This window comes from Sturnira hondurensis, unplaced genomic scaffold, assembly GCF_014824575.4.
Source record: "Sturnira hondurensis isolate 20B ecotype Veracruz unplaced genomic scaffold, ASM1482457v3 Scaffold0004136, whole genome shotgun sequence".
In the NCBI taxonomy this organism is placed as follows: Eukaryota; Metazoa; Chordata; class Mammalia; order Chiroptera; family Phyllostomidae; genus Sturnira; species Sturnira hondurensis.
Window position 1 is genome coordinate 7,115,905 of NW_028076767.1, and position 18,961 is coordinate 7,134,865.

Consider the following 18,961-nt stretch of genomic DNA (forward strand, 5'->3'; position numbering starts at 1 on the left):
ATAAGGGGTGGGGAGAGAGAGAGAGAATGAATATGAGGTTATATAGCAACTAAGCGGTTCTTTTGTTTTGTTTTGTTTTGTTTTTTTAGTAAATTTGCAGTAAGAAATGGTAGTTGCTAGCCCTCCCTCCTTTCTCTCCCAGTCCTCTGAAAGACCCTGCACCATACACTCAGTTTGCTTGGTAGCATTTGTTTCTGTTTCAGGTAGCTGTGATTTATTGATTGTGGGTGGTTGCTGAGTGTGGTGTCTCACTCCAGGTTCAGTTTTATACAAAGAACAGAGATGAGAAGCTCTGCCTGCTCTGAAGCTTTTGTGATCTTCAGTTAGTCCCAGGACCTTCTTAGGTGACAAATCCACTGGCAACCACGGGGGAAGGGAGAGGGCCTTGTGCTTGCCTTCCTTCTTCAAACAGGTGGTTCCTGGCATGAGTCCTTTGAAAGACAGGAGAAGGGCTGGTCTCCTCCCATCTCACACTGGCTCCTGTCATTCAGGGGGCAGGTCCAAGAGGGAGGGTGGACCCAGGATTCAGAAGGGCTGGGCGGGAGGCTGGAAACCATGCTCACCCACATGAGATTTGAGCCTGTCTTTGTGAGGAAATGAAGATTAAGGCCTGTGTTTGCTTCCTTCTAACAGCACAGTGCCTCACATGTGGCGGGCCCTAAAAAGGTGAATTTACTTATAAGTAATGCAGGTCACTGACTGGACGTAGCAAGTGGTGAAGGGTCCTTTCCTAAAGGCCAGGCCTTCTGATTTCTTTGGGTGTGAGTTTGGGAGTATTATTTTTGACCCCCAAGAAAGCAGAATGCTTGAGTTGGCTAACCTGAAGTCTCTTCTTTTGCCTTGGTTTTTTTTGGGGGGGGGTATGTTATTTATTTTCTCATAGTTTTAGTTTCCTCTTTTATTAAAGGGGAAGTTGAATAACGCTCTTACAAGGTAAATGTGGGGGATAATAAAGGTACGATGATATGTTAGAGTGCTTGATGGCAAGGTGCCATGCCATTGACAAGTCCTTTTGTGTCCAAACTTTTGTGGAAGGCATGGAATCCTGTCACTGAGACACCCTGCTGCTGGCCATTCTTTTATCATTGGGGATAGACACCCATAGCCGTAAAGAATACTTGTTCCTTAGGTGCCTTTCATGACACTGTGGTGGTATTTCCAGAAAGCTGTAATTGTTCTTTAAAATGAAGGAAGGGGGAAAAAGCCCTTCCCCTATTAAAGAAGTCAGATTAATATGGTTAGGAATAGCCTACAATCTGCTTGATGATGTAGAGAAGGTATCATGCTAGATTTCGGAGTTTCCCCAACAGTATACCTGTCCTCAAGATCCGGAACACAGAGGGGACACAACTGTCCCAGTGATCAGTTTCTGACGAATTTATCCTGTGTCAGAAACACCATTGTGCATGTTGGTGTTTGGCAGACTGCTTAGAGCAGCCCTGTCTGATAGAGAATGTGAGTCTCGTGTACAATGTAAAGTATTCTAGTAGCTGCACTTGAAAACAGTTGTAGAAACAAGTGAAAATAATGTAATGTTTTCTTTAACTCAGTGTGTTCTGAATATTATTTCTACATCAGTTAGTTTTAAGAAACATTCATGGTGTATTTATTTCTTTTTTGGTATTAAATCATTGAAACTGAGTGTGTATTTTACACTTACGGAATATCTCAATTCAGAACTAGCCATATTTCCAGTGTTCAGTTGCCACATGCAGTTAGTGGCTGGATGGGCAGTAGTTAGTTGTATTGGATGGGCAGTTTTAAAGCATGGTGCTTCCAATAACACTTTCACTGTTACTCTATGGGGCATGTTGAATATTTTAGGCAATTATTGTTTGTATCTTATATAATCAAGCCACTCTGATTATTAGTAATATTTTCATTATGAAGAAATGCCTTTTACTAAGTAGCATGAGCATTGATTATGGGACCTGGAAAAAAATTATTGGTCTCTTTTTTCTTCTATAAAATGGTATTCATACTGATTCTGGAAAAAGGAAAACAAAGAGGTTCCATCGTTCAAAGGCTCTCTGTCAGACAGCTTACCTGTGTTACACTGTTGATCCTCACCACACACAGCTCTGTGATGTCGATATTATTACCTGCATTTTGCCTAGGAGGAATGTGAGCCTCAGGGAGGTCAGATAAGGTGTCTAAGGTCCTTCCCTCTGGACAGGAGTGGCAGTGCCAGGATCTGATTCAGGAGGTGCCGACTCCTGAGCAGAACTAGTTGCCCGCACTTTACCTATCACCTACCCTGCTGTCTCCGTCCTTGGCTGTGGTGGTGAAGACCAGGCTAACGCTTTGTAATTACGTGCACTGCAGAAATAATTTCATAATGAAAAGGATGACTTGAGCAGAATGACTGATGACAGCTGGGTAAGCGTGTCATGCTTCTCCTGCCTCTGTGACAGCAGAGCTCACCACATATCCTGCTGTCAGAACAACCTGTAGTTTTTGCACATGGCGCTGCCCATCCGCCAGATCAAACTACCTGCTCACCGCCTGCCCCTGTAAAAGGCTTAGTGAGGCTTACGATGCAAAGTTCAAAGTTCCCTACTTGGTCATTCGGAAATGGGTCTGTGCTTCAATCAAAGAAAAATAATGCCATAAGCTCTGGATATAGGGCTAGAGCAAGAGCAAGAGTTTCTTTTTTCTTTTTTCTTTTTTTCCTAAATTTTGTTGTAAATACCTTTTAGGTTTACATTGCTTCCCTTTATTTGAACTTACCTTTTAATTTTTCCCATTCTTAATTTATTTCTTGCAGTCCTTTCCAAACACTCTCCCTGTATTTTTACCCATTGTCACTTTTTTCTTTTTTCTTTTTTTTCTCTCTGTGTCTGAAGAGAGTCAGAGGACCAAATGGATAAATATCTTTTTTTGGCATATATTTCTACTCATCCTTTTATTGTTTTCTTCCCAAGGATTTACTCCTTGCAGAGGCTTTCAGAACCTGTACATTAATTTTCCTTTTCTCCACACTTGGCCTCAGTTGTACTGGTTTTCATTTATTTTTGTCATTATCACTAGTTATTGAATCTATTTTTCTTGTCTTCCCTTTCTTTTGTAAAAGTAGCATTTCATTGTAGAAATTCATAATCGTTTAGATCAGTGAAATTCTAGTAAGAAGTTTTATTTTTATAGGGATTAAATAGAACCTGTTTATGATCTTCTTTGATGTACATACAGGCTTTTAGAACAGACCTATTATAGTCTTCTGGTTAATATTGTTTTATTTTATAAATTACCTCAAAGTCCTTGTGTTTTTCTTTCTGAAAACATAGGTAATGCATATGAGGGATGAGTGTTTGCTTTTTGGCTGTAAGGAGTTACGGTTGTCATGTCAGATAACAATTGCTTCCTTCAATCACTGAACTGAAATGTTTAGGAAAGATTTCCATCATTGATACTTTCAAAGTATAAGGTCCTACATGGAGTAGACCCTTGTGCTTTAATGTTTTATTTCATATCAGATTCATTGAACTGTGAATATTATTTTAAAGAATTAATAGGGCCTTACGTTTTTTCAGTTGACCATACACTTGAGGAGGATTTATGGTTCCTAAGTAATGGAGGTGTGATAGTGCATGGAGCAACTGGACTCATTTGAGGGTCTTATCTGTAACTCCCAGATGTGCGACACTCAGGTGTTGACATTAGGAACTGCACGTGGATTCTCGGCATCGAAACTTATGTACACACAGATATTAGCGGTAAAGTAGCTTATGGTACCACTGACTACATGGCCCTGTGTGTGCATATATTTAAATCATTAAAAATAGATATCCACCTGCTTCCTCAGACAAAGACTGTATACCAGCATGGAAGAGTTGAAAGGTCTAAATGGGGGCTGTTCCCTGCTGGTAAGGACTCCCAGGAATGGGTCCTATAAATTGTCATTGTGCTTGCTCAGGAAGATTTTACACCGGCTGTGGCTGCAGAGTGCAGGGGCCACAGCAGACTTGGTGTACTTGTATCCCTGGTGCCACCGGGATACCTGACACACAGTAGGTGCTCAGGGAATAAAAATGGGATAAATGGATGACCCCAGAGATACTTTGGAGGACATAGGATTTTTATTATTCATTACATGTCTTACTTACATTGGGGAATAAACTGAACATAAATAAGCATTTGATCTGCTTCTCAGTATTGGTCACAATTAAAAATTGTTTTTGTAAGGCACCATGTGGCCAGGATTAATTCTATTCTTTGTCTAAAACAGTCTGCTCCATCCTTATTTCCTATTTTCCATAAATCTATACCATAGACAGTATATTTGCTATAAACAATCATGCTGCTTTGTTGTTCTTAGGAATGAACACTGAGTCAATGGCTGTCCCCGGAATGATATGGTGTGACTTGTTAGACTGTTGTGCAGGCTTAATAATAATTACCATGGTCTTTAATGATAACAATTCTTAATGAGTATTATTATTGCTAATAATGATTATATTTAATAATTATACCCAATATTTATCATCTTTAATAATAATAATTAGCACATGGGAACCAGTCGTACCATTGTATTATCTTCAGAACAAAAATCTTAATCTGTGACCTGGGAGTTGGCAGGGTGTCTGCTCCCACCCCCTTCTCTCCAGACCAGAGTAAGTCAGGAGGCTTCTAGGGTCCGGGTAGCAGGGAGGGGCTTCTAGAAAAACTCCTATGCATTCTCTAAGTCATTTTACACAGAGGTGTCATATTCATTGTGAAGCGCCTTCACAGTGACCAATGAACCCTCCATCTCCCCCATGCCTCTGCTTGCCCGTCCATCCATCATAAGTTTTGATTTTTCTTGCACAAAGAGAAGACCCTCAGGAGATTGTTGTTCCACAACCCACTAATTTGTGTGGCATGCATAGGACAGAGTCCATGTTTGTTATATGTATGTTGGTAAAACTTTGATCTTCTTATGCTTTGGTTATGCTTAGATTTAAATGTCTGTATGACTTTTTTTAAAAAATAAAAAAACAGTTTATAAAAATCTTTGGCAAATTAAACATTTTTTAGCTTTTCACACTTTGATACAAAGCAGAGAAATATTTCAGTGACAACAGATTTCAACAGATTTTCAACTAGACTAATTTGCTTTATTCTTTAGGGTAGTTTACTTCTTTTCTCTGGAAACACAAGAAGAGATAATCCCTTTCTAGTCAGACATTAATGAGTGTTAATGTATAAACTAATAATTTTTAAAAAGACAAAGCTTTGTATTTTGATGTATATTTTGACGTAAGTTAAACATCAGTTAGGACTTTCATGAACAGGGTATTTCCAGGCTAATTGATAACCTATTTATCAGGATTTAGAAAAATAACAGGTACAGGAGAAACTTCTTTTAAATGCCTATTGACTTTTTTTGTACAGATTTGCATAATAGCATAGGCCCTGAAGTCAAATGGGCCACCCTAGTAGGTAATTTATAACATTTCCAGACAAAAGCAGATCTGATCTGAAAATGTGAGTTCTGATTAAGAGTTAGTGATAAAACCATAGACATGAATGAAGGGTGTGAGTGTCTAGAAGATCACTTTGACCTCACCTGTGTGCCACCTCTGAACTCGAGGTCTCTCAGTCAGGACACCTTTGATGGGTACACTGTACTTTTTAATGACTAGAATCTGAGGGCTCTTGTCATGGCCCGGGGCAGTTCTGTTGCAGTCTGGTAGTAATAATGGAGGGAGTTGGATGATGTAAAGAACAGTGTACTTGCTGTCCAAGTTGACACGAATATGTTTAAGGGGATCTAAATAGAAGTGGAGAAACTTTAAGGCTCATTTTTGGTCCCTCATGCCATTGATTGTGATTCTGTGGAAGAGCATAACTTCAAAGGAAGTGTATGTATGTGTGGGGACAGAAAATGAAGAGAGTAGATTTGGGCTTTTTGATAAAAAAAAATGGAGGAAAAGAACCCCACAGCTTTCCCATTAGGCCCATCTGACTAAGAGGCTTGTTTAATCTAAACCGCTGTCGATCACATATCAGTGACTTTTATAACTGTCTCTTCCCTTCCCATCATGGTGACTGAGATTTGCTTTGTAATGTTTGTGTTTTGCTCTTGAATCTTGTCCCTCCAGGTTTGATGATACCCGTCTTTTGTGTGGTGGAGCAGTTGGATGGCTCTCTGGAATATGACAACAGAGAAGAACATGCTGAGTTTGTCCTGGTTCGAAAAGACGTGCTTTTTAGCCAGCTGGTGGAGACGGCGCTCCTGGCCCTGGGGTACTCCCACAGCTCCGCGGCTCAGGCACAAGGTATTAATGCCTCTCTCCTCTCCTCCTCATGCCTTTTGTCTGTCATGATTTGGGGACGAATGTGTTCCCCGAAATAATTCCCCACACAGGGGTTGGAGGAAAATGGTCAAATTTAGCATCTTTTCCAAACAGTGAATCGCAGGCCGAATGTTTTTTGCAGAGTCATGCTTTCAGGTTGCTGTAGGAAGTATTTGACCAGCATCTCTAGAGTGACCAAAGTCACCTTTTATTTCATAGTGGTCACCACAGGGCTTTTTGTTTGTTTGTTTGTTTTGCATGGATAACTATTATTTTCTCCTAAGTTTCCATATTGGTATTTTTTGACCCCGTGCTGAGATGTTTGACTCCTAACTTATCAAACTTTAATACGGATTTATGAGCATTCAGTTTTTAAAATGTATTTACATCAGCATTTGCACTTTACAATCAGCTTTTCATTAAATAGAAAAAAAAATGGATGCATCTTACCATACTTTTGTGTCTTTGAAAACTGCTCTGTAGCCTATTCATTTTTAACAAATCTCACTTTCTTTGTGATTAATTCCTCTTACCTATTTAATAAAATATTAAAATTGCATCATTATTTCAGCGTTTACTGTACAGCACGGGGAAGCCCATTGTGAGCTTGTTGTCCCTGCATTCTGAAGCATAGCCCATTGTTCTTTCTGCCAAAGAATTGACGAAGCAAATAACAACAAAAATGCCCCCAAACCTTGAGAGATGGAACATTTTTTGACCCAATGGAATGATTATTCTTGTTTTTCAGCTGAATCGATTGAGTTGTATAGTTTATAATAATAGTGTATGAGTAGACTATTTTGTTTTGTTTTATATATTCATTTCCTATGTCTGTTCCTATAAATTACCACCTTAACATTTGTGTATGTACCAAGGACCTTTGCTACTTTTTAAACGAGTTCTTTATGTAAGTCCTAAGAACTATTAGTCAGAGAGTCTATTTATTTAGATAAGGATACTCTGAGAGATCAGGTTATTTATGCAAAGTTACAAATATGGTGACCAAAGACATAGGATTTAAACCAGGATTTGATTCTGGTTCTGTAAGCAGATCATTACTTTTTTAAAAAATGCTGTAATTAAGTATTTAAATTATATCTTAGTTCTACAAAGATAGCAACCCATCAGAAAATGGGGGGTCCAGAATATTTTCCCAGCCCAGGTAGCGCCCCAAAGATTACTGTGAGTACAAGTGTATTCTGGAGCGCTTGGCCTATCTGGTGCCGCAGTACAGCTGAATTGTGGAGTCTGCTGCTTTGAAAGCAGTGTAATAAAGGATGATTCATTTTCTTTCTCTGAGGACTTTCCTTCTTGTGAGAGGGATTTAAGATCTGATCTTGAGCAAATTGCATACTGGCACCATTGCTTTTCTTTCATGCTATCTGCCTAAATGAAATAAAAGAACACCCCCTTTCCCCCATAAACTTTTCATGCCATTTTAGGGATATTTTTCTCTGAATGTAAAGGTCATTGTATCCCACTGCTTGCATCCTGGTGTGCCAGCTTCCTGTTTGACAGGGCTATCCATCTCAGTTAGCACGGCTGCTCAACGCGCCGTGAGCTCACATGTGGAGCACAGAGCACTAAGTGGCCAAGATTTGATTCTTGGCACAGGCTCAGGGAAGGGGCGCTCAGGAAATTTGCACTAGGGAGCCACACTGTTCCATTCAGTGATATGAACCGAGAGTTCTGCACACCCAGGTGAGATGCACTAGCAAGAAATATTATCTACAGTGGAGGATTAAACAGCGGAAAAGTCAAAAGCAAGTATTTGCTTTCCCAAAGTTTTTGAAAACCATGGTTAAAAAATACTATTACACTTTTAAGCAAGTTGAATCAACATTCTGAAGGAAGTCTAGATCACAGATCTAGTTTATTTTGTAGGTAAGCAAAAGTTTTATCACTAGGTTCTATACTGTCATCTCACAGAGGGAAATAAAAGTCACAGTTTGTTTATTTTGTTTTGAAGTAGGCTACCAATCTCTGATTTGGGTAAATAGAGAAACTTAAAACTGTTTACTTTAAAATGAAAATATTAGATCTTTCTTGTCATTTAGATCATCAGATGTGTACAGTTTGCTGCAGGTTTGTTACAGAACAAACAGGATGCATGATAAGACAGGTGGTGGTCTGTGTGCTGGACAAACAGCCGAGTAGAGAACAGCTAGAAAAGGCAGTAGAACATTCATATGGGCAGGGCCTGAGGCTTCATGTCTCTCATTTTCTGTTTTGTTTTGCGCTGGTTTTGTTCATTGGGGTTTAGGGAACTTTCCGAAGGTAAGGGAGGCCGTGGCGAATCCATTTGCAGTATAGATACTGAATCTACCTGAGCCTCTTGTTCCTGTGCTGGAAAAGTTGGGCAAAGCCAAGCTGCAAGGATAGCGGATTGTTTGAGCCTATTAAAAATTGAGGCTCTTGAAACATGATTTTTCATTTTGACCAGAAAAGAGTTTCAAATAATTGAACTGGAATAGTATTCAGATTGTGTTTAAAAAAGATGTTCACAGTGTCATTATTTTGGAGTGATACATACACTCCTTGGACTTCCTGGACCCATGTTCTTGTGAGTGTGGGAGAGTCAGTTTCTTTTCTGAGAGGGCATTCTCTCCAGGTGAGCTGAAGAGGTTAATAAAGGACATTTGCTTCTAAAGGGTGATAGAAGTTCCACTACCGTGGAATTCATGGATTTCCAACTCCTACCCCTACCCTTTTTTAATAGTAACCTTCTTTATTTCAAACCAGATATTGGGACCCAAGAGAGATAAAAGCACGAGATACTATAATAAAAATCCTGGGCACTATGCTTCTAACTTACCCAAGCCCTGCATTTCCCAGCATACATACCATTAACTCTGTGATTCTCAAGGATGTAAGATGCAAGAGTCATCTGACCTGCTGTTTGGCATATGCAAAAAGCTGAAAGACGGAAGGCTCATTGCTTTTTCCAGAATAGGTAGGCTAAGGTCTAATGAACAGCAATTACATTTTACATTATACAGTAGACTATGAGTCCATGTTGCTGAATCAAAAGTCTTCTAGTCTCTTAAAAGAGGCATGCAGAAACTCCCTTCCCAACTTAAAGTCATCATTTCCTTTATTCTTACTCTTTTTTCAATTTTTCAGTTCTGCTCAGTAAGGATTTTTGTAACAGCCATGGATCTCTCTACATTGTTCAGAGAGTTTTTTATCCTACCAAGTTAAGTAGCTATTAGTACTTTCCAGTGTGGATGGAAGATGCATTTACTATAATGTTATGTGAATCAAGCAGAGTGCCCTATACAGTCTTAGTTATATAAAATTTCACATGTGTGCATAGAAAAAAGACAGGAAATAGGTCAACAGGGTGTGGGGAGATTAAGTGGGATTTTCTCCTCTTTCTAATCAGTAAACAACATATAAGTATGAAATTCTACTTCTGTGAATTCTCTTTAAAAGCAGGAAGTTATCTTTACCTTATTCCCCAAGTTTGGTGATCAGTTTACTTTGTTCCTAATTAATTTGTAAATGTGAAAATTTACACATGGTACAGAGGCATTTCTGTTGCTTTTTCAGTTTAAGATTTTAAAAAAAGAGTCAAGAGGTCATTAATAAGCTCCATTGATATAAAATCAAGGGATTTCTTAGATTCTTATTAATAGTACTAGGTAACATTAAGCAATTACTGTCTGTCAGGCACTATTCTAAAGATTTACGATTACTAAGTCACTTAATTCTCACAACAGCTCTTTGAAGTAAATGGTGTGTCTCCCATTCCACAGATGAGGAAACTGAGGCAAATACAGAGGGGAAGTAGCTTTCCCAGTGGTGTAGGGCTAGTGGGTAGAAGAGCTGAGTCCAGTGATGCACTTCCAGAGCCAGAGTCCTTGGCCAACCTGACCATGGAGAGCTTACAGCTGGGGAATAGTAGGTTCTTATTTAATGCTTGTGCTTCTCATTTAGAGAGAAGCCCTGAAAGGCAGCAATTTTTGTATATGTGCTGCTGAAGTAAGCACAAGTTAGGACTTTTTGGGTGGGGTGCTTTTGAAATCAATAATTATATTTATTTGGTAATGATAAATTATACATAAAGATACTTTTTCAAGGTTAAGTGAGACAGACCTCATTAAAAACAAATAAGTAAACAAGCAAACAAAACAAACTTAATAATTATTATCTGTTGAAGATCAAGTAATTCAAATATACAATTATACAATTCTTGCTTACAAGGCCAGAATGACTACTGATATGAAAATAAAGGATATTGCTTAGTAATTCTGATCTTCAATGTAATTAATTCAACACTATTAAGTGCCTACCATGTGCCAGTCACTATTCTAGGTTCTGTGGATAAAAAACTGAAAAAAAAAATCTTGCATTCATGAAGCTTACATTTGGTAGTTCAGTTACCTGTCAAAAGTTTAGTGTATAGATTATTAGTTGATTTTTGTCCCTTTATGCTCAAAATATCTAATACTTAGGTTCAAAGAAGAGAAATACACATAAAATTTGTTTATAATTTTGGTGCTAATTTATAATTAAATGTTCATTTTATTCCTGAAAAAATACTTTGGAATTCCTTGCTCTCTTGTTAGTTTTTAAAAGTAGATGGCAAGATAGGAATGATGGATTAAAAATTCTAGAAAACTCTTGCCCTGGTTGGTGTGGCCCAGTGGATTGAGTGTCAGTGTGCAAACAACCAAAAGGTCCCTGTTGGATTCGCAGTCAGGGCACACGCCTGGGTTGCAGGCCAGGCCCCCAGTTGGGGGCCTGCGAGAGAGGCAAGCACACATGCATGTTTCTCTCCTTCTTTTTCTCCCTTCCTTCCTCTAACTCTAAAAATGATAAAGTCTTTAAAAGTTCTAGAAAATTTTTGCTTTTTTCCTCATTAAATGAAAGCTGTTTACTCGCCACTTCTGTCCTTTGTTGTCTCCATTTTAAAAAGTCCTTTTGTTGGCTTGGGTTTTTATTGGTGAAACTCTTCAGCTCTTAGAAAACCATTTCTTTAAATCATCCCTTCATAATGGTGATTTTGAAAAAATTAATTCAGCAGTATGAAGTGCCCACCGTGTACCAGCCACTCGTGTAGGTTCAGGTGATGATGAACCGAAGGACAAAATCTTGCTGTCATGGAACTTAGATGGCACTTACAGGCATTCAGTACATGTGGGAAGAATGAATAAATGAACTTAGTATTATTTATTACCCTGAAGAAATAGTGTATGCCTTCCTAGAGAGTACCAGTTTACTTTCTTTAATAATTAGGTTTGGACTTGTGAACAGGAGCTACTTTGTTTCCTTATAACAGTGGTACATAGCACAGTGTGCAGCTTACAAGAATTCACTAAATGTTTGTTGATTGAATGAAAAGTTTGGTAGACCTTACTTTGTTGATTGGGAGGTCGGCCACATTCATGAATTAACTGTTTTTATCAGAACAGACATGTAATTTGACTCCTTATTGATCAGCTATTATCATTTCCAGATCATTCCATGTCATCATTCCATACTCGATGTTTTGGCTGTGCTTACAGTGGCAGAACACTCCAATAAGAACTTTTAGAATCATAAAAGGTAGTTATTTGGAAGGTACTCAGAGGACTGCTGGGACCTGAATTCTTTTGGTCAGAACTTAGAGATATTTTGTCAGTGTTTATCTTGACCTTATCTGTTTGAATGCATTTTATAGAGGGAGAATAATTTCTAGTTCATGGAATCAAGGATAAGAATAAGTAGAATAAGATTTAAAACCAAAGTAGTGAGGATATTTATATAAAAAGGAATGGCTTAATTTTTTATAATTTATTTTTAATTATTTTACATATGATAAAAGTATTATAAACTTTCCAATGGACTAGCTTTTTATTGGAAAGTTCTTCCATTTTATTGGAAGAACTTTACATAGAAACTACTTTAAAATTTTTTTTTATTAATTTATTTTTAGAGAGAGGGGAAGGGAGGAAGAGAGGGAGAGAAACGTCAATGTGTGATTGCCTCTCACATGCCCCCAACTGGGGACCTGGCCCGCAACCCAGGCATGTGCCCTGACTGGGAATCGAACCAGGGACACTTTGGTCCTCAGGCCAACACTCAACCCACTGAGCCACACCAGCCAGGGCAGAAACTGCTTTTAAAATAAGTTTTATCACTAAAAATGAGTGTACTTTCATTTTAAATTGTTTAGCACTTGAAATGCTCTGTTCTTAAATTAAATCTGTAAAATGTTTTATTATGGAAACAAGCAACATATACAAAGTAGAGAGACTAGTGTATTACATGCTCAGGAACACATCACTTAAAATGAACAATTCATGGTCAATCTTATTTCATCGTTGCCTCCACCCATTTCTCACCTCTCCCCCACTGGATTATTTTAAAGCTCATTCTAGACCTCATATTTTATCTACAAATATTTTACTAAGTCTCTCTTAAAGATAAGCTTATTTTAAAAACATAACCACAATACTAATATGGTTTTTTAAAGGTAATTCCTTAAAATCATGAAATATCTAGTCAAGACTCAAATTTTCCTATTGTTTTATAATTTTTTTAGCATTTTCTTATTCAAATCAGGAGCCATACAGATTTATGTATTGTACTTGGTTGATGCACTAAGTCTTTGAATCTATGTGTTTCCCATGTTCTTAAATTTAAAAAAATTCTTAAACATATGTTTGCTGCAAATTAATGTATAACTATTTTTTGTTTTGCTAAACTTAATGTCAATTCTAACTCTATAAGTACTGCAAATACTATGGTTTCAAATAAGCAATTAGTAAGCTCAATCATAACCTTGGAAACAAATTTAAAAAAATCACACTTTTTCTTCAGGGAGGACGGTTAAAAGACATATGTTGTCTGGAGCTGAGTTTTTCATGCTTTGAAAGTTGACATTCTCCTTATTGAAAGTGTTTAAAATGACCCCTTGCCTTGTCTTGCTTCTTTGGTTTCTTTCCTTGGCTCTTTCTTTTTTTTTTCCCCCTACTTTTCCTTCTTTAATTAAACGCTCATGTTTGGGATGCTCTTGGCAGTTTTTTCTTTATAAGGGCAATGTTGAAAAAAGGCGCATATTTAGAAATTTTAGGCCTTGGAGCTAACTTTTAACAAACAAGCTGCTATTACAAAAAATTCCGTGGCTCTCAAAAAAGAGCTAAAAAAGCTACCCAAAATTGCTGTTAACTGTATTTCAACCCTCATTAGAGCCGGACGGGCCAAAGCGTGAAAGGCTGGCTGGGCCAACACAAATCTCTAACAAGCTCCCTATACTTTTCCCTCCTTGGCTTCATAAAATTAAATTGTCATATGCGTGTGTGAACGCATATATTTGTGCATTTGCACACAGGAAAACCTGAAACACTGCTTCTGCCAAACTAAAAATAATGCTCATCTTACTTCCTTGTCCATTATATGCTTATGGAAATACCTAATACAAATGTTTACAGTTCTGTATTTCTTATATTTGTTTATATTGTCATAAATGTGTGTTATTCTGAACCCATACGTAAATATGTAATCATGGCTCGCATGAAAGTCAGCTGGTGGAGTTTTTGTCTCTAGCTTTGTAGAGCGTGAAGACCCTATTTGATGTGGTTTGCCGGATGTCTAGGAGTTGAGTAGGAAGCATTTGATAAAAACCTCTGAGGGCAGTGAAAAAAATATGATTTCACTTTACCTGGCCTTGTGATTTCTATCTGCCCATTAAAAAATCACATAATTAGAAATAATTCGATAAAAAATTTTAGCTCATCATTTCTTCCATGATGAGAGAAGTATTTAGTCATGTTCTCAGTTAGCTGTTCTGTTTGGGGCAATTGGCCATGGTGGTAATTAGCTTTGGTGTTTTTTTTTTTTTAAACTGCTTAAAATCCTTCTCAGAATTTAGGTATTCATGCCAATGACTTGCAGGAGGCTGGTCATTTATGTTCTGTGTTTTGTCATTCATGTAAAATGATTTGGGTTAAATAGATTGCTCACAGTGATATACAACTTTTATTTAATATTTAAAGTATGTCCCATTAAAAATATATAGCTTTGAGGAGTTATGAGGAGGTAACCTACAATCTAAATTTGGTGATACTCTGATAAAATTTATACTGCGATTAATTTTTTATCCCATTCTCTAGAGTATAGCTGCCTCTCATTACTGTATGGACTTGAAATGCAAGGCAGAGTCATATGCTGCAGACCCAGGCTTTTGTGTTTAAGAAGATGGAGCACAGATTCCATTCAGAGAACTCATTTGGTGAAAGCACATTCGTTAACACACTTATAAATGCGACAATAGAGAGTGCTGTTACCTTTCTGGTAGATTCTTTTTTTTTTTAAGATTTTAAAAATTTATCTTTTGGAGAGAGGGGAAGGGAGGGAGAAAGAGAAGGAGAGAAACATTGATATGTGAAAGATAATGGATCTGTGGCCTCTTTCAGGTCCCCAGCTGGGACCTGGCTGGCAACCCAGGCGTGTGCCCCGACAGGGAATCGAACCGGTGGTCTTTCGGTGTACAGGCTGGCACTTAATCCACTGAGCCACACCAGCCAGGACTCTGGTAGATTCTTTGTATTTAAAGCACTCCACTGATGCAGCTCTCAGTCTCGCTGCTATGTCATCATATTCCAACTCCTAAATAAAGTCTATTTTGACATTTGTAATAGACAGTAAAAAAAATTCTTGGCCATAGGACATTTTGCTATTAAACTACTTTTAAAAACCTCCTTGCTTACTTAAAAAAATATGGATAAGAGCTCTGTCATCTAGATCTTATAACTTGAGTTACTTCTTTGCAAAATTGTGAAATTTCAGAATTTTTGTTCTTTCGCTTTTTGTTTTACTGTACATTTTACATTTGTACTTTGTCTAACTATTCTCAGATACAATATTATTGTAACTTAAAATCCCAATGGGATGTCAGTGCCATAGTATTTCATTCATCTGCATCATCTCAGTAAGTGGGGAGTTTATCACTTATTTAGGTAACTTGGCACATGAGTGGTACCCTGAAATGTCAGGAATCTCTTTTGTCTTGTGACACAGGACAAGCTCAGTGCTGACTATGGGAGGCAGCTGTGAAAGCATTCAGCTGGCCATTTGGTCACCCGTGGGCACTTTGTTTTCTGAGGTGACAGATAGATTACGTGCGATTGTGATGAGCATCTGAACCAGTGCTTTTGAAATGCATTGTGTATGTGTGCGCGGGTGTATGTTTGATGGAAGCTTTGAGAACTATAGCCATAGTCAAGGCTGACGAGGGCATACCATTTGCTTGCTCAAAAGCAGTAGATGGCTACATTATTTGTGCACCAATGAGAAAAAAAACACAAAGGTTTTCCTCTGTCTGTTCCTTTTAGATTTGAAGAAATAAATATCTATCACCCAGGACAGAACAGCAATCTGCCTACTGTTTTACAAGCTAGTTACTCAGGTCGGAAAAGATTGCTGCAGGCTATATGCAAATACACAGTGCTCAAGGTTCATCATAGCTCCCAGCTCCTGCTAGGCAGAGAAATACATCAGACATATTCTTTCTGTCAATTTTGTAAATCAAAGAGTGAGAAGCTGGAAAGCTGATAAGCCCAGTCAGGCCCCTGCCCTCAATGATTTGGCTCTATAAGGCCTAGTAATCTCAGAGATAAAAGTTGGGCCCTCCGTCCTGGGAGGAGTTCAGAGGGCAGTCCGTTCTAGATCAAAAACTGACCAGTTTTACCAACTTCAAATGGCGTTTTTTTCTTTTTTGTGTTTTTTTAAATTATGCTTCAGAGCCACAGTAATAAAGAACAATTCTAAATGTCATGTGTTGTTATTATGAACACACTGGTTCTTTGGGATGCTGGGGAGGATTCCTTAAAAGGGGCCCCGCTGGAGGTACTCTGCAGTGGGAGGTACGTCAACATTTTTCGGGAACAAAGCACTTTATTTAGCCTTTTGAGCAACAGTGGAAGAGTTGTGGTTGAGTTTTATTGTTCCCATTTTATGGGGAGAAAATCGACACAGAAAATTTTGAAGTTGCTTCTTAATTTTCTGATTTTCTCACACAAAATCACTTTACTTACTGAACAAGTATTTATTGAGTGCCTAGTATGTGTCAGACATTGTTGTTCTTGATGTTGTGGAAACAGCGAGCAATCAAAGGTATGATGCCACTGCCCTCAGGATATTTACATTCCAGCAGGGGACATAGAAAATAAGCCGTAAATATATAATAAAATGTTAGGTAGGATCTGACATTATATTATGCATATGTTGGGCCTGTTCTCCCCATCTTGTCTAAATTTGGGAGTTTAGGCTTTGATATAGTAGCTGCTTAGCAAGACCCAAATTGAAGGTTTTGAACGGGTTTCAAGGATGAAAAATACATGATGTAGGCACTTAAAAGAGTAAGCCTGAGTTTTCTGAAAAATTTACCTATGCAGTTTAACTCATATTTGGAATGGGGCAAATGCAAGATTGTCAGAATTAGCTTATATTAAGCCATGGTTTAGATTTTGTAAAAGACACTGAAAAATTTTTATGTAACAGACATGCTATGAATATATTTAACAAAATTAATATTATTAATAATATTAAGCGTTAATATTTATTAGTGCTTTTTTATTGTATAGAAGGTACTGTTCTAGGTCTTAACATTCAATCCTCATATTATTGTCCACCTCTTACCAATGACTAGATCAAGACTCAGAGAGGTAAATAGCATTTTGATACCAAAAAACTGGCTCCAGAGAATGTGTGTTTACCCAACATCCCATTTAGTGGCATTATATTTGTAAGTCTTTCAATTTAGGCCTTTCAGACTGGTAGTAAGTATATTTTTTAGGCATAAACCAAAGATTGACATTTTGGAATTGTTAACATATATATATATATATATATATATATATATATATATATATATATTTAAATTGAGTGGGAAGCTTGTTTTGAGTTTAAATAACAAAATTGAACTTGCTGTTTGGGGATGGTTTTTTATGAGTATGAGAATTTATTTTGTTGGATCCCATTTTCAATATCTGAGCTCCTTATAAACTTATAAATTAAAAAAATCTTTTTCTAATAAAAGACTAATGCTTGTCAGTAATAGAAAACTAAACAATACAGAAAAAGTGGAAAGACCACAAAACCCTCCCATGGACCAACCACCTAGGTATAACTGCAAGTAACATCATAAAGTGTTCTTCCTTAGAATTCCAGGTGTTCTTTTACACTGTCGAGGTCCTATGTGTGCAGTATTTTGGTTTTCCGCATAACATTATAGTGTACGATTTACACATTATTTAACATCACTTATAATCCTAACTAATAGGGGAGCTTTGGGTTTTCAGATCAAATGTGAAGCATTAGTTTTGTACCTTGAAAGCTGTAGAGTGAGAGCAGTGCATCGGGGAGGTAAGGACACAGGCTGCCCTTGCGTGTGCTGCAGAGTGACTTACTCCAGCATTTGTGTGAAAATGTATTTCTTGCATTTGATTCACTGCAGGTGAAGGGCCAGTTATTTATTTATCTATTTTAGATTTGGCGTTGACTTTCTTTTTTCTCTGCCTTATGGTTAAGAGTTAAGTTTTTTAATGTGGGAGAAGAGTAAGAAGACATTGTGTCATTCAGGAAATTTTAGTTAATTGATTTCATATTTTGTTTTTATAATAGTTTTGTTCTTACCCACATTTTGGTCTTTCTCCTTTTTGGGAAACACACACGCAGCATTGTGTGGGTTAGTTTCTGAGTGCTTACTAGTTTCACAATGACAGTCCCATGTTAGAGATGTCCCCGGAATTAATGACTGATGACAGTTTGTCTGTGTTTTAGCCTCTGGTTTTTGCCGTGTGCAATGTGATGGAGATTTTATGAAAGACTCTTGGGGGAAAACTGTTAGGGAAGGTTTTCCTGTTTTTAAATTGACTGAGGACAGCCCAACATTGGGCAGGGAATTTGCCAAACAAATCGTGAAAGCGCCCTGCTGGAAGGAGTAATGGATTGCAGTCCCTTCCGCGGGTGTGCTCCTGACCTAGGCTCCTCCGGGCATGGAAAGAGGAGCGTCTGTCTCTCTGTCTCACTGCTGCATTTTAGAGTTCTCAGATGGTCCACGGCTCAGCGGGTGTGAGGGGGACCTAGTTAGAACCCAGATGTATCTGGGTGCTACCCCGCACCCTTTCCAGCAGTGTCCTTCGCACCATTCCTGGAGTTGCCCTCTGTGATTCCTGGAGTCACCCTTTGTGATTCCTGGAGTCACCCTTTGTGATTCCTGGAGTGGTTCAGCTCGCCCCGAGGCCTGTCCTCTGAGGCAGGGATCATCCTTTTCCTATGTGATTATATTGGTGGTCCTTAGATTGAGAGAAGTATTTGCTTTCAGTAAATATTTAGGTGGGTTTTATAACAGCCATAGCAAGGTTTGGTCAGGATTTATATACAACTCAGGTTATCTAATAAATATACTCACGTAACCAAAAATATTAATTTATTATGAAAGAGGGGTTTAAACACTGGTTTAAAACCAGTGTTTTATAAAGTATACGTATCAGAGATATCTCACATCACACATTAAGTTACAGTTTGCTATGATGATTGTTTTTTGTTTGTAGCTCCCAGTGCATGTTCCTGTAAAATGCACCCATTTGCAGTTTAAACTGAAGCAATCAGTATCAATAGTTGCCTTTCTGTCTTACTAAGGGGAAATGGCCTATTGTGACTAATGACATTATGAATTTGTTAGTCTCTATGCAGAT

The 18,961-nt window shown here is 37.9% G+C and overlaps 1 protein-coding gene across 1 annotated transcript in view; it reads left to right on the forward strand.

Moving 5' to 3' along the window:
* Positions 1–18,961, forward strand: part of SATB2 (SATB homeobox 2) — a 176,287-nt gene that overhangs the window by 16,940 nt on the left and 140,386 nt on the right. Inside the window, exon 3 of the mRNA XM_037043686.1 lies at positions 6,081–6,257. Within this exon, the coding sequence (XP_036899581.1) occupies positions 6,081–6,257 (177 nt within the window). The remainder of the gene's footprint in view (positions 1–6,080; positions 6,258–18,961) is intronic.